Source organism: Tinamus guttatus, unplaced genomic scaffold (assembly GCF_059628265.1).
Source record: "Tinamus guttatus ecotype Peru unplaced genomic scaffold, ASM5962826v1 Tinamus_guttatus_pri_ptg000213l, whole genome shotgun sequence".
NCBI classification, from domain to species: domain Eukaryota; kingdom Metazoa; phylum Chordata; class Aves; order Tinamiformes; family Tinamidae; genus Tinamus; species Tinamus guttatus.
The window spans coordinates 11,438,361-11,461,175 of record NW_028288747.1 but is presented as its reverse complement, the minus strand read 5'-3'; the positions used below and the strand labels follow the sequence as shown (position 1 = coordinate 11,461,175).

Here is a 22,815-nt window from a genome sequence, read left to right as displayed (position 1 = left end):
AAATGAAATCTACAAATAAAATGAAATGGCAGTGCAAGGCACTCTTCGTATTAATAATTAGAGGTTATAACAGCAACAGCACGCTCAGTCTGTTCTGATTTGCAGTGTTTCTGTTTAACAGCTGCTATACTTGCCTAACAATTACTAGATGAGAGAGCTCCCTGATGAATACCTGAGTGTGCTGTGTGTGTCCTTCTGGATTTTATTATAGCTAAAATATTATTCTGGACTCGCAGCAATGCAGACAGATGTTTTGCCAGGTTAGCAAATGGGAATATTCCTCATCTGAGCCACAGGGATATGCACTAAATCCCCCTCAGCTGGAAACCTATTTATTATTCACTTCCCAAATTATCTACCTTATAATGTATCTGAGGCATAGTTTATTGTTTCTTGTTCATATTATTCACTTTTCTTACTTGTAACAGAATAAACAAGCTCAGATTTTCACATGTGATTTTACAAAGCAGAATATCTGCTTCCCAATTACAGTTTCAAAATCAAGTGCTCTTGAAAATCTGATACTCAGTTCTGCTCATTTTGCAATAAATATTGCAGATTATACAATATGCTTATGATTACTACCAGTATAATAAAGTTAGAGAGAGTTGCAGACAGACTTTGTAGTGTGAAGAAAAATCAGTATCAAGATATACCACTTTGAATTCATGCCATTTGTCTAATGATGAATGACACTAGCGTGAATGGTACCAAATCACCCTACGGATTTGCTATATATACTTAGTTCCTGCAAATGCATGAGGCAAAATGGCCCCACTTACAATGTACATCAAAACAGATAGTGTAATGCTTTGCCATATGTAAAACACCCTATTAAAATTATCACGTGCTCAGAAATGAAAAAGGCATTTGTTGATTTCTGCCTAGTTTATTTCTTCTTTGGACATCTGTTTTCTTCTAACGGTCTCATTTTCATGGTTCAATTTTCATTTTACTGCTATTTTTGCTCACTACCCATGCTAGCAGTTCTTTATTTCCTTGACTTTTTATTCTTCAGCCAGTGGGAATGTCCTGAAGTCCATTTTTACAACAGCTTCAAACAGTGCACTTTACATTTCTTCAGCAAAATGCAAAATATCTTTGTTGCTTGATACACTTCTCTAGATTTCCTTTAAGCTTTTTGCTACAGTTCAGTCTTATTGACTTGTGGCCCTTTGCCAAAGTGAAGCTGTGGTACTCTAAACTTGCAGAAATGGAGTGCCTGGGACAGATTCTCTACTAGTATAAGCTGCTAAATTTGAACTGTATAGAGTTCTGATGAAGTACAAAAACTAGACCTCAACATACTGTGTCGGGGTTATAAATGAGACTAGAGTTTCCTCTTTTTGCTCTCTCTTTTGTTTTTTCCCCTCTTCCTGATACAGTTATAAGCGTATCACCTGATGTAACCTGATCCCTCCTTTGGCTTCTGCAGAGTCAGGGCTTTCATTGTAAATGTATTAAAGAATTTGGCTTATCACATTGAACTGCAGTTATTTAAAAGGTAAATATTCACACTAAATGAGTTAGCTAGACTTTCCTACTAACATGGAAGAAAGATGTGATGAATTGCCTTCTGGGGGAAGCTTTCTTTCTGCGTAGACTGTGGACAATTCTCAGATGTCTAAGTCAGAGCAGATGTTTGTCTCTCATATTGCAGTATACAGCACCTGTCCCATGGTTTTCATCTAGTAATGTTATCTTGGCATTGTGGCAAGAAGGAGAGAATAGCTATCAGAAGCATCATCTTCCTTGCTCCTTTCAAATAGCGATAAATTTGAACATGAGACAATGTGAGGATTTTCCTGGAGACCCTGTTACTTAGCAATAACATCAAGTTAGTGTTGAGTCTCTTGTGAGATGGAATAGAATCAAAGAAGATGCACTAAACATAATATCTTCTCTCCAATTGTTTTTTTAAGTTGTTTATTTTCACTGGTCAGGACATCAGGACACTTTTTTCTCCATGGAACTTGGACTTGGTGCTTAGAGGAACCAACAGTTGCCCCTTGAATTTATCACTGGTCAATGGTGGAACACTAAAACCAAATAAACAAAATCCAACTCAAACCAACCCAAAATGGAGCAACAGCCGAATGATTCAGAAAGAGACATAATTCTGGGTAAGAAATGTATTAATACTGCAAAACTCTGACATATCATTTTGAATTGCTATTGATCATTAGAATAAATGACCCTGTCGATAAAAATAATTTTGCATAGAGAAATTAGAAAATGAAGAACACAACTAGGAAAATGGCAGTGTGCAGATTTGAGCATCACCATTTATTTCAAGGATGAGTATATTTAATTATACAGGATGGACTTGGTCAAATTAAGTCACTTACCACCTGTGTTGAGAATATGCACCCAACATATGGCACAAATATGTACATTTCAGTTCCTTAAATCTCCTCTAAAATGCCTTATGTATGAATAAAATTGACTTGAAGTCTGTAATCTGTCTCCTGCTGGTTATGTGCACTTATCCCCAAGTCATGTTTGCTCAGAGAAGGTTTGCTACTGGAATGTCAAGATGAAGACTGAAGCATTTGAAAGCCCCAGTTAATGGGCATTCTACACTATGCTTAACTATATTTCTGCACTTTTCATAACCAGCTGCAATCACCAAAATTATTCTCAAATAAAAAATTGCGTTTTCATGAAACCAATCTCTTCCTGACAGAGCACAAAAAAAAAAAAAAAAAAAAAAAAAAAAACAGTGTCTGGAGAGTTTTTAAAATGTAGTGACAATTCAATCTGCATTTATTCAATGCTACATTAACACTGCATCCAATACAAGCCTTGCCACTGCTCGCGATCGGGAGCCAACAGGCTAAGTGATTTCCTTAGGTTTCTTCCAGCCCTGTTTTGGTATTTCTATAGAAGATATTTTGAAATATTAATTTTGCTGCAAAATGTTCTTAAATCTAAGTCAGTGTTCAGTAATAATGACTGTTTGTTGTCAGAGTTCCCGTTGGCAGCAGCTTATTACAATCAGTGTGACTCATCTCACAAAGAAAACGAATTTTAAAGGTGTCTGATAGCTGTTTTTGGTATTAGTACCGATTTTGATACAAACTGCTTTTCTTCTCCAAAAGATGAGTAGTTATGCATATGAGCTCTTGTAACTTTTTATTTTTGGTTATTTTTGTCTATGCGAATAATAATATTTGATAATGTAATGAATCACCCCTTTTAGAAAGAAGTGTGGCGACCACTAATGTTATAGAATGTCATTAATTATTTGCTTTTTCAATTAGTAAATGGAAAGTAAGTAATTTTAGAGTTAAGTCAGAGGAATTGAGATAGCACTTCAGCCAAAGAGAAGCATAGGCAGAGTTTTTATGCCTCCCGTTGTAAAGAACAAGCCACAATAACTCCCTAACCTAATTGCTGGAAGATTTGACTTTGCAGTTCCAAATCTTGTCTAGAAAGATTCCACAGATGCTTGAAGCTCTGCATTTCCATTTTGAGATGGCTGAGAATCTAGGAGTCATTCATGCATAATCTTGTCTGAGTCTCATTGACTTCAGGAAGCAATTCAGCAACCAATAATATAGAGATTAAACAAAGCTGTAGAGAGTATTTCTTCAAGGAAGGTGAGAAAGGGATGGGGTTATCAGTATTGCTCTGAGGAATGCTGCATATTCGGCCTCACAGGGAGAAAATGCAGAAATAACACTGTAAGAGTCGGGATATAGATCCAGAACTAGCTTGAGGGTCTAAGGTGCTGCTGCATGCTATTGAGTAGACATATCCAGGAATTTCAAACATGTGTTTATTGATTTTAGAACTAGAGTAGGGTGCCTAAAACTAAGCCAATTCCTGTGTATGATTCGTTCTCCATTTGTGGAAGGAGAACTTCTTCCCTGCTACCGAATCCACCTTATTCTACTTCTCTTTGCTTGACCGGTGTTGCCCCAATTAATTAGCTTAGTCTTATTCCTTTGTTCAGATTCCCCTGGGCCAGTCCCCTGAATAATTAACAAAACAGATCAGAGGCTGTGGTTACTGCATGATACTAGTTGTGGCTCACTTTTATTTAATAACAGGGTGTTATTCTGTGCAACAAATTGTGAGTAATTCCTTGTCCACTGCTCTATAAGTCTGCTTGCATGTGTAAAAAGGCCAGCATCACAAGGCACTGAGCCATAGCTCTCCTCCTGCTTTCCATAAGCTTATATAAAGTGCAAACTTTGGTCAAAAGGCCATGAATGAGATCCACCCAGTAGGTGCCTGAAGAATTGTGTTGAAAGAAAGGTGCAGGAGCTCACAATTTTCACCTCCGGCGCAATGCTCATGTACAGTTTTGACACTATGAATCTTGTGGAAATTTCTGTGTTCTTTTTTGCCTTTCTCAGCAAATGAAACTGCCTTCATGTAAACTCATTAAATTTCTATTATTGGTTTTATTAGGTATGGTTTTGAATTTTGATTTTAATCAATGAATATAATTTCTTCTTTTCTTTCTTTCTTCCTTAGTGCTAAAAACTACACAAAGTCTCTTTAATATTTAATTGATGATATCATTTTACAGGTTTTAGTTTAAAGGTAACCATAGCACAAACGCATCCATTATTAACTGCAGACCTGCAGTGCAGGTTCTTGGGAATCCTCTTTAGTTTAATATGAGAACCCTTGTCACCAGAAAACAGTGCTGATATTGTTGTAAGTGTGACAGACTGGCAAAGACAATGGGCACCACGCTGGAACAATGCAAACTGCTTATATCAGTGGATGAGGCAATGTTTAAAAGTGAGATGAAGACTGAAAGCGAGAGGCTGTCGAGGAAAGTTCGATTCCGCGTTGCTTCCTCTCACAGCGGGAGAGTGCTAAAGGAGGTTTATGCCGATGGAGAAGCTGGAGACTCTCTGGATTCTGAATATGCCAGCAGCTCAGAGACTGACCAAACCAGCCGGTTAAGCGAAGTGGAAGGACCCCAGAATGGACATGTAGGCTCTGAGTGTGATGAAAATGAAAACGAGCAGGATGACCTGCTCATTTTAGTGAGAGCCACCAAAGAAAAGGGGTTTGGTACCAAGCGGGTGAACATTCTCAGCAAAAATGGCACAGTCAGAGGAGTCAAGCACAAAGTCAGTGCTGGTCAAGCTCTTTTTGACAATTTGTCAAAAGTATTTCAGGTAAGTGATTTAGTACACTCTTTGTGTGTCCCTTTTAACCTGTGTTCCATGTTATTCTTTTCCTTTGTCCAAATCTCTCATTTATTTTGGAGCTCTCAAACTCCAAATTCAGTGTTGTTTCTTTAATATTGCTGTGTGCTTGCTCTCCTTGCACAGGAGAGGCTCATTACTCTTCCCAATGTACTCCGGCTCCTCACTGCAAATTGCATGTGAAATTTTTCTTTCAAAATTGACTGACCAAAATGTAGTGGCTAGAAATAGGCATGCTTCGTTTCCCAGGTTTTGTCCAAGAAACAGGAAAGAAACATACCTGGGAAATTGGTTATTCTTTTATTGGAGGTCTTTACTGCGGAATTACAGGGATTTAAGCCATGTTTCCACTCCTATTATACCTGTTTTAATGAGTTTATGATGTTATCTGCTGTCCCCTACATGTAAATATGCATACTTGTAAATTCTACTGTGTTTAATCTATTAAGCAGATCAAATTAGATGCAGGATGGAAGTAATGGCAGTTTTCCCACATAAAAGTTTCAGAAGAATGAAATCTTAGTCAGAGAACTCTTTTATTAATGTCTGTTTTCCATTCATTTTGTAGGAGTTGAATATTTGTATTTGAAACAGTATATGCAACATCGACTCCTTAGGCAGATAAGCACAGCTTTCTGAAAAATCATCATAAAAGTTCCAAAAATATATATTATTTCATATACATAGTTCTATCTATATATGCTATTTAAGTGTTTAAAAGTTTAATACTCGAACAAGATAGCAACATATATGCTAGCAAATATTTTCAACAGGTTGTTATAACCTAGAATCATTATAGTCACATGAATTTATAAATGTTTTCAATCCATTATTTTGAATGAATTTATACAGTTTTAAAGTGTGTGGAATTTAATAGCAGTAATAATTGCTGGTGTGTATTGAATCAAAAAATCCTAAAAGATCTTATTTTTTACTTTGAAGCTAAGTAGTGTTATAATAAACTTATAAATTGCTATGAATTAACATTTGTGTATTTCTGAATGTGAAATTGTGTCCCTGCCACGCACCTAAATTATAGTGGACTTTTTTCAATACTGACATTCCTGTTGAAGATGGATATTTTAAAGGCCATGCATCTGCTACAATATGAGAATTTTATTCTGTGCAGCCAGTGCATCTTTTATCACTCAAGCAGCTAAACATTCACTGTGTTTCAAGCTACTCCCTGAAAATTTTGTCCTTAAATTTCCTACTTTGATAAAATTTATAACTAATTGAGTAGGAACTTTTTTTCTGATTGAGACGTGGAAGAATTAACTGAGGCACATTTTGTTCTCCTCCAACCTAGATTCCTTATGTTGTTCCATATTGGAACATGGAGTGCACTATTTCACTTTCCCAGCCTCATTAGTGAGACTAAGTTAAGAAATGTGCATCAACTAAATAAGTGTATCCATATGAAGCCATATGCACCTTCCTTACCAGCCCTGTGCCTTGCTGAAGTCATGCTTGATTTCTTATCCCAGTTTTAGGTTAGAAGGTCTTCAGGAGAATTCATGTCTTGTAGTTTTGACATCATCATACTTTAATTGCAATGAGGTTACTTTTATTCAGAGTTAAATCTAGAACTAGAATTATTTCCATTAATTGTTTTGAAGAAGGAAAGGAATGCATAAGAGCAACCATAGCAACCTTTAGAAAATGATATGTAGTAAAATCTACCATGGAAGCCCATAACTAAAATCTATAAAACAATGAATAGCTTGAGAAGGTGATACAGAACTCCTACTTACAATATTTTACAATAAAAGAACCTGGAAGAATTAAATCATTAGATGAAAGGAAGAATAGAAGAGTTTCTTGTACAATACAATTTTAAGAAATCACTGGTACAGGATATTGTAAAAGCAAAGAGAATGGAGACATTTTGAAAATATGTTTTATGGGAAATGAGCAGCTTCTGTTCAGGCAGTTTCTAGATAATTGATTTCCAAAAATATAAGCATCTACTGGATCAGAATGATATGTTCAATAATACAGAGAACACCATGATTTGAGGTTTTTATACAAACAGGTTTCTGTTTCCCTGAGGATAAAGCGCAGTGAAGGAGAATGGTATTTTTTTCTATCATAGTGTGATCCCATTTCAGTGCTATATGGTATACACACAGAAGAGCAAAGCACAAAGCTTGTCTTTGAGACTATTATTTGGGAAGTTCTCTGTCCTGCTGGGGAACATGATCATGCTCCTTCCAAATACAATGGTAGTGGTGAACTTTACGGTAAGATTACAGGATGACCTCTAATGTCCTGTAAGTATATTCCAGACAATTAATTGCATAGTAATGACCCTTAAAGAACAACAGCAGTTCTGCATTTGTGGATAAGGTAGAAATGTATCTGTGTCAGGAAGATGCGCCTCAGAAGCCTTAGATTTGGGCACATTTATCAACCATATGCGGCCATCTGCAGTTGCATGTTCCTCTTCTCTCAGAAAAGCAAAAATAGCTGTATAACAGCAGGTGAGGAGCATGTGGAGTTCCTCAGCCTATAGGGGAACACCTGGGTCTGCCTTGCTGGTGGGACAGCAGTAGGTGTCCCAGTTAGGTGATTCTTCGCATCTGTGCCCCCAAACGGCTATTTGAAATCTCAGCACATGCACATGTCCTCTGGGCTAAGTCCTAAACCCACCGCACTGAGAAATTCTTAAATATGAATACTTGCTATTTAGCATTTAAGGGATTGCTTCCTAACTAAAATGTTTCTGTAAAAAGTGAAATATTGATATATGTGATTATCCTGTGATCCAAAATCTTTTTTTTTTTTCAGGTTTACTGCAGTAAACCTATGGTGTTCTGTTTCTTGAGACTGATTTAGACATCAGCAACCTCCTTTACTACCTTATTATTAAAAATTCTTCAATATTCCTGGTGGTAGGTGAGGAATTCTTTAAAATTATTCAGTCTGATCAGATATTCTAGGGATTCCTTGACTGTGAAGTTATGCCATCAAGACCTTTGCTGTTTTGTATTTGGAAAACCATCCAGTACGCCTGCATTAAAAAGTATTTTAATGGTTCATAAATAACTTCTCTACACAAGTGGTTCAGACAGTTCTTACCAAAAACAACCTTATCAGACAAATCTCACGTCTTCAGGATATTTTTTATTTTTTGATGTGATTAGTGTGAGGTGTATAATATATGAGGTGTTTCTAGGAGAAAAGAAGAATTTTCTTCTGTCATGTACATAACACTGAGCTATCTGGAGAGGGTCTCTCTACTGTCAAGCAAGACCCCCTTCCACATCTCCCCCAGCCACACACAGGGTAGCTCCTCAGCAGCACGTCCCGTCAGGTCCAACTTAGCCCAACTTAGCCCAATTTAGCCCTGCCTGCGACACTAGCTCCAGCACCTTGGCTGGCCTGGCAGTGGTCCAGGGACTGGTATGCTGCGAAGATAAAACCCTCATGGCAATGGCTGCCGTCGCCAGAGGCCTTGGCCACTGGTGGCCGCTGTGGGAGCAGGTGGTGTGACCCTGGGCGTCATGGCACTGGGGCTGGTGCTGGGAATGGGCAGCAGCGTCTGAGGGTGCCACACCAGGGTCAGGACAGGCTTCGTTTTGAGGCTGGGAAGGCAGGACTGGAACCCGCTCTACTTACACCTCAGGGGCACATGGTTTCCATGGCAACCCTGCCAGCCTTTCCCTCTGGGTGGCTGTGCTTCAGACGGAGTGTTGCCATAGCAACCACCTCACCGTGTGCCATTTTTGGGACATCCCTCTCGGAGCCCCTTGCCGTGTTCCCAGAGTCACGGGGATGGACTTGCCCGCCCCTGTGGGCACCCTGCATGCAGGCATGGTGGCCATGAACTCACTCCTCCACCACTCAAAATGGCCCAAAGGACAGGGAAACACGGGCACCATTTATTAATTTTTATCTAATACTTACTTAGGCCTGAATGCTGTTAAAAAGCACATGGGTTTGGGATAAAATATTAGAAGGGAAATTGCTGATGTTTGCTTTAAATAAATGTAATTCTCCTCACGAGTGGGCTTTGTGAGCAGGCCGTCACTGTGGCTGCTGCCACGCAAGACAAAGCAAAACTCCTTGCGTTGCTCAGGATATCAGTAATTAGCACAATGCTCATTTTGTGCCAGATCTGATTTCCATCCCACGGTGCAATGTAATGGAGCTTAGCCAAAGGTTTTATGCAAGTCTCTCCTCATTTCCACCATTTCAGCAGAGATTTCCTCCATACACTCTGCTGGCCTTGCAGCATTGTGCTTGGAAAGGTCACTTTCTGCTAAATTAGCTGCAGATTTCCTTCTTGGGCAGGGCCTGACGATGTCTGCTATAGAAGGGCAGGCATGGTTAACAGACCTGATTAATGTGTTTTTGAACACTGCAGCAGAAGTGCTATGGGTGAACAGACAGGCAAAATGTACTTGGTCTTTATGATATTTTCCAGCACAGTCCCTCAGGTAGAGTTAACATTTAAAGTTGCAAAGCACAAGTCAATATTCAGCCAGATAAAAACATTATTAACATTTAGAGAAAGGTGGGAAATGGTTAAAAATAAGATGGAAATTATGAAGCGAAGGAGTGCTTCTGGGGTGGTTAGATTCACTGTCATCTTCCTATACTTGCTCGTGACCTGGAAAAATGAATACATGGCAAGGCACTCAAATCTGCAGATGCTACAAAACTAGAAGGACTGGCTAACACCAAATCCTAGAGAAAATAAAAGTAAAGAGAGCAAGAAAAGGAATTGTCTTCCGAAGAGGGCAGATGCTGCAAAGTGCTGACGAGGAAAGTTTCTGGTGCTACAGAATGTAAAAATTGAACTTTTTACATTGGGTGGCATGTTGTACATTGCTCCTGCCACTTCTCGGATATATAAACCCTGAGACCCTGGGGATAACAAGAAAGAAAGAGCGCTGCATTTTTGTTAGAAAAGTCATGATATTATTCAATATTTTGGCTGGACACCTCATGCTGACATTGCTCCTGATCTGCAAGCATCATTGGATTCTGAAGACCTCTGCTATGACAGGATTCAGGTTCAAAGAAGCCTTCTGAGCTTTCCCTCATATTCTCATCCATACCCACCAAAGAGAGGCGTAGTTTGCAGAGGGGAAGACATGCTGATTTGCACGGTAGGGATGTCAGGGAAACCTGCTGAGAACCTTGGCTCATAACATCTGCTGTAGTAATGCCACTTGCAGAGCTGGAGATAAACACCAGTGAGCTGTAGGCATCTTTGAGAGACAAAACTCTAGTGTATATTCCTAGCGTTAGTGAATCTGAAAAACTAATTATTGAATAGTGTAACACTGATATCCAGTGAAGAACAGCAAAAAGTGTAATGGCACAGAGGATCAATAGATTATAAAAAGTAAATATCATTTGCTATAGAAAGTTCAGTGTTAGGAGGACAACTGGATCACCTCTTCAATAGTCAGGGTGGAGAATGTCCATTCACCACTTCACATGTGCCTTCCTTGGTGTTTGTATCTATAACCACAGTGCACAGGATAGGGATACAGTTTATACTGTTAATTAAATGATAATTAAAATAGATAGCTTCTAAAGTTGGTTGTGGAATAACCACATTGATTCAGAAAGGAAGATGTTAACTGGAGTTTAGGTTCAGTCAGTACTTAGGACACTGGTATTTGCTTTTTCGCATGTTCTCTTGGAAATCGTCTATAAAGCACTGAGCTCAAACAAGTTTATTATTAAAATGTTCATGGTATTTTAGGATTTTCTGCATTTGAATTTGAGACAAATACTGTTAATGATCAGTAAATAGACTTTAAATAATCAAAGAGCCAAGGAGCCAAAATATACAAGCTTTTAGATCAAATATATTTAGCTATTTCCTTTTTTTTATTTTTTTTAATGGAGATAAATAATTTCTTGACTTTTTGAATATCTAGTATTAGGAAACCCAGCAACAAAACCATAGTCACATTGCTATTGCCTAATGCTTGACTCAGCTATTGAGGAAAAAAGTTGCTTAGCTTTTAAGTTGACAATCTGTCTATCTACCGAAGTGTCTAAATTAGCCTTGCTCTGATGTGTCTTGATCCTAACAGAGGATCCAGAAGCGAGGACAGTGTTCAGACACATTGTAAAAAGGTAAAACAAAGGAAAGCTCTAGAACATTAAACACTTCTGTGTTTACATAGGTTTCCTTAGAGGATACAATGAGAATATACTTTGATTCCTTCTTTAATCTTGTATAATCACACCTACACTGGCAGATGAGTGAAAATTGTTTAAAACAATTAATGCCATTGGTTGCAGAATTTTTATCCATTTATCATTGGCAGAAATGACTGCATAAAACGCAAGGCATCTGAGAACTAGACTTTATGCATTTTTTTTGGGAGAGGCCAGTCATTAACGGTTTGAGTAGTGCAAGTTTGAGCCTTAGCAGGCTTGTCTGTGCACACTGGCCTCCCCTAAGACAGAGACTGAATTTCCCCCACTGTGAGTCTGTGAAACACCCGGGAAACTGAAATATAACCAAACTCTGGTTGGTGCAGGATGGAGGCAGTGGTGGGGAAAAGATCATTTTTCACTCAATTTTCACCTTCCCACTTCTTTGATGGAAAGCAATTTCTAGCAACTGCTTCGTGCTGAGCAGAATTGCTTCAGGTTCACCCCTGCTAGGTCTAGCCTGCTCGGGCCCGAGCAGATTGTGCAGCCCGTCAGGAGAGCAGAGCTGTTGCCCCAGGCTGTGAAGGAGGGACAGCGTTAAATTGTTCTTGCTGTGAAGTCTACACCATGTGGCTATTGATCCAAACGGGGTGATTTATTAATAAACCTCATTCCCTGTCCTTAATACGAAAAGGCAGAATGAAGAAGCTATGCTGGTACTATGCTAAGTGTGTATATACAGAATATGTATATTTAGCACTAGAGCGAATTAAGGTTTTAGATCTAGATTCAGAAAAACCCATAAGCTTTTGAAGTACAACTTAGACATCAAGTTCCAAAATTGTGATCCTCAAAATCCCTCTTTGATTGTTACCTTCTCTCAAAGACACAAAAAAATCTTTTATTAATGAAAATTTGACTAATGATCTGCTCATGATCTGCCTTGGCCATGTGCCTCAGCATCTTAGTATTGACAGGACATGACAGTTACCTCCTACTCATGTCCTGTGGGATCCACCAAAGAGGCGTTTCTTTGCCTGTCTCACCTGCAGTGCTTGATGCAGTAGGTGTCCTCTGAGTATGCCTACTAGATCAGATCCTACACAAAATGTACATAAGCAGATGCTGCTTTGTTACAAAATGTATCTGCAGGAGGCAGTGGTGGGAGTTATACTTTGGATTAGATTGTCATAAGACAACATGATTAAGTTACTGGAGCAGGAGTGGAACACAGTCTTGGAGGTTTTCAGTGTGTCCTCCCAGATGCTGTATTAAAAGTCCTCCTTGACTTTCATTTCCTTTTTCCTCTGTAGTAGCATTGCTTTAGCATGGAGGTATAAATCAATCTCACATTCCAGTAGAGATTGTGTTTTCCTGGTTATGGACATCTTCTGGGATAAGAGGAAGACAGGTGACTGAGCCCACATAGCCACAACTTATGTGGTTTGAAAAAAGCCATGTTTCACCACTTTGTTTCATGTTAAATCTTAAAACATGTTTGCTTTCTTTTTGAAATAAAGAAGCAATATGCTTGCTCTCAGGCAATGAATGCGAATGCCAAAAGAGAAAAGACAGCCCTGGTAGTACTAAGCAACACTCCTAAACCCCATTGGCTTCAAGAAACTCTCTCAGCTGAAAATGATCATAAACTGAGAGAGGATTAGGAGGCAGCACCGTGTATGCTGGTGTTACACACCGTAGCTGTCTGGTTTGTGACACAGAATGGCAGTGACCGGCTCTGAGCCCATGTAGTGTCTTGGCCTTCCTGTGTAATATCCCTTTGTGGAATTGCTCAGGAAGGTGCTCAGCCTTTGAACGGATATGGAGAGCACATCAGCTGCCTTCAGAATGGATTTATTGATGACTAAAAAAGACATCATTACATAAAACTTCTCTTGTTGAAAGTGCAAAATTCCTAGGACACTACTGCAGCATCTTTTTTTGTTAGTAGTTAAACCATTTTTCTGAATTGTGCTCTTATAGTAGAGATCAAAAAGGCAAGCAGATTAGTTTTAATCAGTAATTAGAGGAAATAACGTTTATTTACCTTTTTTTTCCCCATCTGTAGAACTTGGCTGTGTAACTCAGCAGAACAGTCATGAGAAAGTAATTTTTGAAGTAGTCTTAAAACTAGGAAACTAAAAAAGGTCTGTAATATAGTACAACAAATCAACTGCTAGCGCCTTTCCTGTGACTCCTTCCTCCTGAATATCTGCATTCCTTTGGCACAAAGTTTTGCTACATGTAAAGCTGAAAATCAAAATGTGATTTCCTACAAATATGAACCATCCTATCTGCTTAATAACTGACAATTGTGTTTATTTATAGCTACTGGATATATGAAAATAAATTGCCTTGAAGCAAATATTTATGGGTCTTCATTGCATCTGAGTGTCTTAGGCATACGTATCTTTTAGTTAATTTGCAAACATTAATGTAAAGGGAGTAAATGTTTGGCAACACTGGGCTTCACTCTTGTAACCTAACGGCACAGTTGTGAAATGTGTGATTGTAAAAATGTGATAACAATGGGGACAGAACACAGCTGCATTATTTAGAAAAGAAGTAAGTGCAAGAGAGTGAGGAATTTTCTTTGCTTTAGCATATAGTTCTCTAGGCGCATACTAATGCTTTTGATTCCATACCATAAAAGGCATTAGCAAAAATACTTGTTAGCAAGTTAATAACACTACAGTTTCATTTAGTTTACAAATCTCAATACTGTTTCAATGCATTTTCACTAGAATTTACAAATACTAGATAGACAAGTAAGATAGACATACAGGTACTATGTTAGAATGGCACAGAAAAAATGTATTTTCGCAGTTGATCAAAAAATGTGTTTCAGGAGTCAACTGCTGCTGGTTTCATTGATATGTAGGTGTCATTAAGAACTGTTTTCTTCCTTTGAAGAAAAGAAATGAAGTTATGCTTTGTTTGCAAATAACACTCTACTATTCTGGTCTGTGAGCAGCCTGTTCTACTACTGTTAAAATTTAATTACATACTACACCAACAGAAAGTGCATGATTAACACCTTGAAAGAGAGAAATGGTTGAAGATATGATTCTTTTGGTGCGGAGCTCTAACCTGTGACTGCAGTGTCCTGCAGGTTCATAGGTCTGTAGCTTAAGTGCAGTAATATATGCTTTAGAATATAATTTGCAGCCAGAGAAATAAGGGTATGACTTTCATGCATGAAAACTGTGCTTGTGCTTGTAATACAGGGCAGTCAAATCTCACTTTTTAATGAAAAGTATTTAACGAAAACTTGTAACAAAATAGATAAATAGTAATTAGGACAGCGTCCACTGCCTGTTGATTTTGAAACAGCAGAGGGAAAAATACAGCTTCCCACCCACAAAGGCAGTCCCATCTTTTTTTGCTAGACGCAAGAGTCTGAAAAGGCTGCCACAGTGCAGCTCTTTACAGCCTCCATTATCCAAATCAGCGGAACTGGTCACGGAAGAGCAGCTGGAGTCAGTGAGGTATAGACTCATTTCACACATGACAAGAAAGATTACGGAAGAGCCATCTGTATAGCAAGCATGAACTGTGAAAAGCATTTTAACAACCTTAGTACAACCTTGCTTTGGAACTATATCTAGACATAACATCCATCAATAATGTCACAGAAATGTGTCTTCTATACCACAGAAATACCACCTCCTTTGTTCTCCCCTCCACACTAAGATATATGGAAAAAATAACTGGACAATATTTGCACACGTTTCTAACAACATGCAATGTTATCTTCTGAACTGACATATCAGTTGATGCTAGTACAAAGGCAAAAAAAAATTTATTCAGGATTGATTCCTGGTAACCTTTTTTGGAATACTGCTGATTACTAATAAGTGAACAGCTTTGAAAAATAATAATTGACAATAGTCAAAAACTATTATTTTACAAAAAGCTATTTCCCAGTACAATTTCTGTAGCATAGAAAGCATACACTTTCTAAACCTGCAGCTGAAATTACTGCCTTTAAAAGAAAATGTGTTCTTTTCCTAACCAATTGCTCCTGATCTTTCACATATTTCTACACTACTACAGTACTAATATATCTTTAAATGCAAAGGACTATTCTTCCTCATTGCAAAAGCAGCTATGAAGTATTTCACTGCTATTCAAGTGAAGCGTGTCCCAAGAGGCAGGCTGCATAGAACTGGTGGCAAATCAGAGCTTTAAACATTATTGCTAGAGATCCTCCCAACTATTGCGGGTCTTAATCTATATCTTAAGAACTTTCCTTTCCAGATGTTGACTGCTGCTTTCAGTCAGATTTCCAAGCATGCAATAGAGAAGTCCAGTCGTTCTTACAAAACACACCATGATCCATTCCTCCAAGCTCTAAACTCAGTCTCTAGTGAGGATTTGCAAGAGAAGGCAGTTCCTAAATGACTTCTTCAGGCAGTAGGTTCTATTCATTTAAATCCTCCTGCAGAGTTTCACTGCGGCATCTATGGATTTTGGATTGGCTAGGCAGTCAGCCCTTTTGAAAACCTCTCTGCCTGGTGTAAGATGTTCCCATGGATCTTCGCACGACAGACTGTGGAATGGAAAGGCATTTCTACAGGTCGATATTTAAAACTGACTATAGCACTTACAGTCTTTCAGCTGCTGCCACTACCAGGGAGCTGCCCTGAAAAGGTAGTTTTATCCATGGCTGCTCCAGCAATTCTGTTTTAAAGACAGAAGAGATAAGGGCAAAGATTTTCATAAAAGGAAAGCTGAACTTTCTGCGCTATGTTTCATCCTGTCTCAATTCTGATTTTGGTATAAGGTTATGTAGCCAGCAGAAATGCAATCAGTATAACTAATGGAGCAGTTCCAGGGTGTTTGAAGACATAATATGATAATTAGAATAAACTTTTTTTTTTCTGCAGGAGGATTGAATCATATCTATGAAAGATATGATGGGACGTGGAAATCTTGCTCCAAGAAGGAAAATGGATAGCCAGTTTGAATCATCCCATGTATGCATTTGCAGTTACATTCTTCAGTCACCAAAACCTGTTTATCTCTATGACAAGATATAGGTTCTAGACCTACTATATATGAAAAGTTTGCTTATAAGAATAACAATTTTTGTTCAGTTTTAAAAATATAGATCTCTGTGCCAAACTTCGAATTAGACTAGAATAGAAGGCTGCTCACATTGAACTCTTTTAAAAAAATGCTCTAATTGCAGGTGTGCTAGATGTAGGTGGACTACATGGGCTGCTATTCTGACTAATTGGTCTAGGAGTTGATAGAATACCTGCAATGTGCCACATTGGTTTTCAGATTTTATCTATTTGTTTAAAAAAAGCCCAAGCAAGCCTGCACCTTAGATTTATCTCCAGTAACACGGTTTATAACTCTGCTCCACTGAGATGGATTCTATTTTGCTCGTCCAGAAATGGTGGATGAGTTATCTGTCCGCATTTGTACGTTGAGGCTAACAGCCAATGTATATGCTATTTTGGAACAAAGCCAAGTGTGTTTGCTGTCTAGGAGTTGCATTCTTTATGTCTGAAAAATACCCTTTTTGATAACAATTGCAAGAGGAATGAAGCACTGTATGTGTGCAATATAGATGGATCTCCAAAATCTGAAGATGCAGCATGTGACTAGTAACTAACTACTCCAAGTTCGAAATCCATTACCCAAGATCTAGGTATTATTAAGCAATGAAGAGATAGCTGAGAGCATCAACAATGTTAAGTAATTTAGCAGGGGAAAAGAAAAAGGCCCTTTATCATTTAGTACTAATAATGCAGCAGTGCTATATGTTGGAGAGGTTCCTTTCATCACTTCCTTATGCTGAGTGGCAAGGCACAGCAGTGTCACTGCAGAGGAAGGACTGAGCCAACCCTTCAGCAGCGCTTTGTCAGTCCAACGTAGCTCCCCTTTGCTCTTTGCCTCCCTCAAAGACTCTCGCAAAAGCTGGCACGGGTCCTATGCTGCAGTATGCTTGGTGCACACATGGAAAAGAGTTTGCATTTCCCTTGACTTTTCAGTACAAGTGATAACTTCAGCTTTTGCAAAATAGCCTATTTTAACTTAATCCAGCTAAGTAACATTTTTCAGGTATAATTTAAATTGCATGGAGCAGCAGGAAAGAGAAAACACATGCAAATTCCAGATGTTTAGGTATGAAAACTAAGCATATTGGTGAGGTATTGTTTTTGTTTGGTTTTGTTCAACACTTCTTATGAGTTTCAGGATCTCTTTGCATCTCTTTCCAGTTTCCAGTCACTGGAGTACTGTAAAATGTGAAATGACTTTTGACAGAAAACTCAATATCTGCCAAACTTACAAGCTTCAGGTGTACCCCAAGTTAAAGGCCAGGTTTCAGTTAACCCTTTTCTCTGGTTCTATTGTTTAGGAAAGTAAATTGTGAATAATGGTTTGTAGTATTTAAATTTATCTGTTACTGATTGCAATTCAGAGTGGCATCTTATTCCCTTAATGGCACTGCATTCTGGGCTGGTTCTTTGAACAAGCAGAAGTAGTTCTGTTGTGCAAGCAGGACTGATGCAAAGGTGTAATTAGCACAGGATGAAAGCCTGAAACTGAGCTAAGTCTAACTGCTAAGACCTTTGCTAGACTGGCTCCTGTTTTTTACCTGCTGATTATTATTGTCTTTAATACTATGTTATCTTTAATGATAGCAAGATTGCTAATGGAAGCACTAATGCTAGTATCCATTATTATCTATTAAAATACAATATTTAAATGTCTGGCAAGTAAGACTAAAGTAATGGATTACTGTGCTGTTTCCTGAAGTTTCCTGGGATATCAAAGGGCAAGTCTTAGCAGAAAAGATCCACTCAGCACACGAGACATAGGTTAGTGAAGAATAAAGAGACCTGTTATATCATGAGCTCTATCTGTCTCTAGCTCTCACCAGCTATCTGTTTTATTCTCCAGTCAGCAATGAGATGAGTCATATTTGTTGGAAGCTCAACAAACTGGAGCTCATTTTCATAGACCAGTAATGCCTTTAAATTAAACGAATTGTAATTGACATTTGGGAACTGTAAAAGGGATCACTGAGTAAACTGCTCTTGGCTATGTTTAAATGTGAAATGAGTCAGAGGTCTATATATGTATTATAATATTATTATTAGCATCTTCAAATCTTTCTAGAAGGGCATATTTTAGAAAAGATAAGTGATGGACTTGTAAAAGACAGCAGAAAAGATAAAGGTTTCTTGAAGCAAAAATCAATCTGCCAAAACAGGAAGGGGCAGCAGCCTTTTTTTTTTTTTTTTTTTCCTAAGTTAGACCTGTCTGCCTGTGGACACCAAACAGGTTTTCCTAAAACAGTTCCTAAGCTGAAAAGAAATGGGCCAGAGAAGATATAGTAATTTTCATGACAGCCATTTGCTGCTGATCAGCACAACTCTGTCTCCCTTCAGCATGAAATGTTCTACTGAGTGGAACAGCCAGCAGTGATTACAGACAGATGGGACTAGCATGTCCAGACCAGGGCTCAGTCACAGTCATGCTGTTTGCTAATTTTTCCACATGATCTGAGAAGTCAAACAACTTCATCTTTATCTGTCTACCCTCAGCAATTCCTCCTCTACCCTTCTGGCTAAAGCCACTCTTAGTTGTAGAATCTTCTCAAATAAGACACAAGTTGCCCCGGTGATCCTACTTCAATGGACAGCTCAATATTCAAACATGTTGAACCATGTTCAATTAAAAAAAAAAAACAAGCAAAATAAAAAACTTTTTTATGATAAGAGAGGAGAGGAATTGGGAAAAAATCAATAAAAAATATGCTCTTTTATTTTATTCCTTGCACTTCTGCTTCCTGTTTTGACTAGATCCAGAAAAACAAAAAGGCCCAGAAACACTGAAAAAAAAGGAGCTCAAATAAAATAGAAGTTGATCTCTCAAGTTTAAAAAACATTCTTTAAATTTTTATGCTTGCATTTAAGTTTCATTTTGCTGAAGCTCAGTTCTCATTTTACCCAATCTATTTATCCCTGTTGCTGACAATAAGGAGATAAAGGTGAAACGAACACTGAAGAAAGGTTAAATAATAATCTGTTTCCATACTCCTATATATAGCTTTTATCATCAGGTAATAACTCATAATCATTAAGCAATAGGAAATTAAATGATGCAATCTAGGGTAAATCTACTTCTAAGAATAAATTAGATTCCCAAGACTTGTATATTGTTTAGAATTGTGTAATTAATATTAACATTCTTTTCATAACCCATCTGTGATCCTTGGTTTCAGTATTTCGATCTTCCACATGATTTCCAGACCTACCTTTAGGCAAGCAGATGCTATGCAGCTCAAGCCATACATTTTTAATTTCCTGGGGGCAACATTTCTTTGGGTGATATTTAGTAGACTTTTTCTCTTTACTGTTCGCAAAACACTATTTGCAAAGTGTTTTGAAGAAGCAAAAGTGACCTTCCCATTTGCCAGTTATCTCACTTCATGTTCTCTACTGGTAGTCAGAGGCAGAAAATTGTTAGGAATGATAAATTGTGAATCTACTATTTCTATTCATATTTTATTTGACTTACCAATTTTCCAGAATGTCTATATATTTGTTTAGTGAAAGGCACACTGCATAAAATGCTTTATTTCTGTTCTGAAAGCAGAGTCTTTAGAAACTGTCACCGGGTGAACAGCTGCAGCAGCAAAAGTAAAAATTCTGCTCTTTTCCTTTTACATTAATGCAATATAATCATAAGGGTCTGCTGGGTTCATTTGAAATCTGTAAGCCAGGTCGTAGATCGTGAAACAAAATAATCAGGTTGGAGAAATCTCAGGTGATACTTATGAGGTCTGTGAACACATATAGAGGTGAGGCTGAATATGAAGAAAGTAGAAACACTGAAATTGTAAGAGAATCCAGAAGATAAATCAAATGGTGTGGATAAAAAACTAAGTTCATCTAACGGATGCTGAAGAAAGTGACCTGCTATCAGGATTGACAGAGATGTCTAGGAGGAAGATGAGATAGCTGTGGTTGTCAGAAGTTTGGGAGCCTGAAAAGCTGGGATAATGCCTCTGTAGGAGCTCTGCAACCGTTTTAAAAATCCTTTATTGACTCCATGCTTGGTAAACATAAGTTTTCAACTATAGGTTAAATTTATTATAGCAAAGGCGGTTGAATGGGAGGAAACAAGTCATTCTCTAGATACTATTGCAACAATATCAATTTGTGGCCAAAATTAAGAATAAACCTTTTTTAAAAATTCTTTAGATAATCATTTAACTTATACATATATATATATATTTACATACATATACATATATATACCATTACTGTGGTAAATTTTTCTTCCTGACTTTGGTGCAGCCAGAGCAAACAATTTTCCATGCAGATTTAAGACCTGAACACAAAGAAATATTTTTTGCCTTTTAATTTTTCTGATTTTTTAAAAATCTCTTCATCTTTATCTGATTGACACAGGCTACTTCTTAAGAAGTGTTATTCATATTTTATAAGCAGTTCTAAGTGATATTTGTTATATGCAGTCAAAGCCATAGGAAGATAGACAGCTTTTACCTCCCATAACTCTGTAACGCAATTTTGCAGAAGGATAGGTTTCAATTTCCTGATTCAGTGATTACATCAAAAGAAAGAACTTGTTTATAACGCCACTCAGGTTGTTCAGCTCAAAGCCATTTATCAAAATAGCAGATAATAAAATGATAGTAAAATTAGCTTATAACTCTCCTCCTATCACTGCATCTATAGAAAGCAATGGTTTTCCTGGTTGTATGCTAGGGTTACAGCATATGGCAATGAGCCTTTCAACATGGAATAGAACAGAACAGAGAAGGAATAATGAATTCCTTAGTGTCAAGGAAGATGTTGTTAAGACAGGTGCTCAGGTTTGCATGAAGTGCTTTGCAGAATAGGACAGATATTATGCATATTACTATTAAATGCTCTATAAAAGTGTTTGGATAGCAAAATTATGTATCAGAAAGAACAGAATTTTCCCTCATGAAAAAGTATTGTTTCATATTTATTTTTCTAGAAAGAAAATCTCTTATAGTTCCATGCTTTTCACTAACACATTGAACTAACCCATAAAAGAGATATTTTTCATAATCCTATGTGTATAAAGAGAAGAATCCCAGCACCATTCCTCATGTATAGGAATGCAGAAGTTTTGTTGCTCTGAGATTAATTCACCAGGCAAGGAGTGGGTAAGGGAATTTTAAAATAGATAGTTTGATAAGCAGTATCAGAGCAAATTTCAACTTCCTTTACCTTCCTCTTCCCTTATCAATTCATTTCAGAGGTGACATTACAGTTATCAAACTAACATATAAAAAAGAATACTGTACTATACTCCAACCCTGCCTTCAAAGACTGAGAAGCAATCAAGTTCCAAGCGAAGATGAACATCAACATCAGGAAAAGCCTTCCATGTAGTTTGGGGCCACTTTGCTCAACCAAAAAGCAAATGCTGTATTTGTTAAAATAAACACACTGAAAAACTCTCATGGATTTGCCCAAGTTAGTCTTCACTGATGTGCACTCAAAAAAATGATGGCTTATAAGCTGGAAAATTATTCTATTTACTTTGCTTTTAATCAGCAAAGTGACAAATATCCCTTTGCGCAGTGCCTTCTAGGAAATACTACAGGTCCCTTCTCTCAGTAACAGGATTATGAAAGCAGAGGATTCTGTCCATCCAGTTAGGTCAGATAGGGATGAATCCTGTTTATTGACTTGGACCAGCCACATTACCCTAAATGCACTTATTAGTCAAAAAAACTAATATAAAATAAGCACCCTAGAATAATGCTTTCTGTGACATGTAATGATCTATATACTCAAAGAAACTAAAACTAAAATGACATAAAACACAAATTCCCATTTTTAGTGCTGCTTGATGAGGGAAACATTTAACTGCAGAGACATATCTTTGAGGTGGGATCATAATAAGGCTGAATGATAGCTTGTTATATCTCAACTATCTATTTTGGTACAAGATCCCATGGCACATTGTGCAAATGAAGGGGAAATTACTCCTGTGCCTCTCCGAAATTTGGTTTGAGTATTTCCTGACTGCTGCTATTAAACTGCATGGGAGTTTCCTGCAGTAAAAGGTGAAGAACAGAATCTGGACAGTGCTAAAATAAAAACACTTGTACTACTGCTAATGGAATTGCACTGCTCTGAATTATGTGTAAGATTTTTCCAATATAGATGCAGTCATCAGTCATAAAGATTTCCTGTGTACTGGTAGATAGAGTTTCACAGCCACTAGCAATCCAAAGTCTGTATAGGTCCTCTGTATAAAGATTACTAGTGGGGCCATTTGTCTGGCTCTTAGCTAGAGTCTTATATGCTATTAACCTTATACATACTAACACTGATTTTTTCTTCAGATCTTTGCAAGACTGATGATCAGGGAAAAAGATGCTAGCAAACTGAACCACAGAGACTTCTGCCATAGTGAAGGATTTTCAAATAATGGAATAAAATGGAGTAAAGTCAATTAAGTAAGGAATATCCAGGATTTTCTTCCT

General features: G+C 37.7%; 1 protein-coding gene across 1 annotated transcript in view; it reads left to right on the top strand.

Annotated features, from left to right (window-relative positions):
- Window positions 1–4,748: 4,748 nt before the first annotated feature.
- The window catches only part of GRXCR1 (glutaredoxin and cysteine rich domain containing 1), a 34,967-nt gene continuing 16,900 nt past the window's right edge, over window positions 4,749–22,815 (top strand). Inside the window, exons 1-2 of the mRNA XM_088524759.1 lie at window positions 4,749–5,144; window positions 7,655–7,657. Of these exons, the coding sequence (XP_088380885.1) occupies window positions 4,749–5,144; window positions 7,655–7,657 (399 nt within the window). The remainder of the gene's footprint in view (window positions 5,145–7,654; window positions 7,658–22,815) is intronic.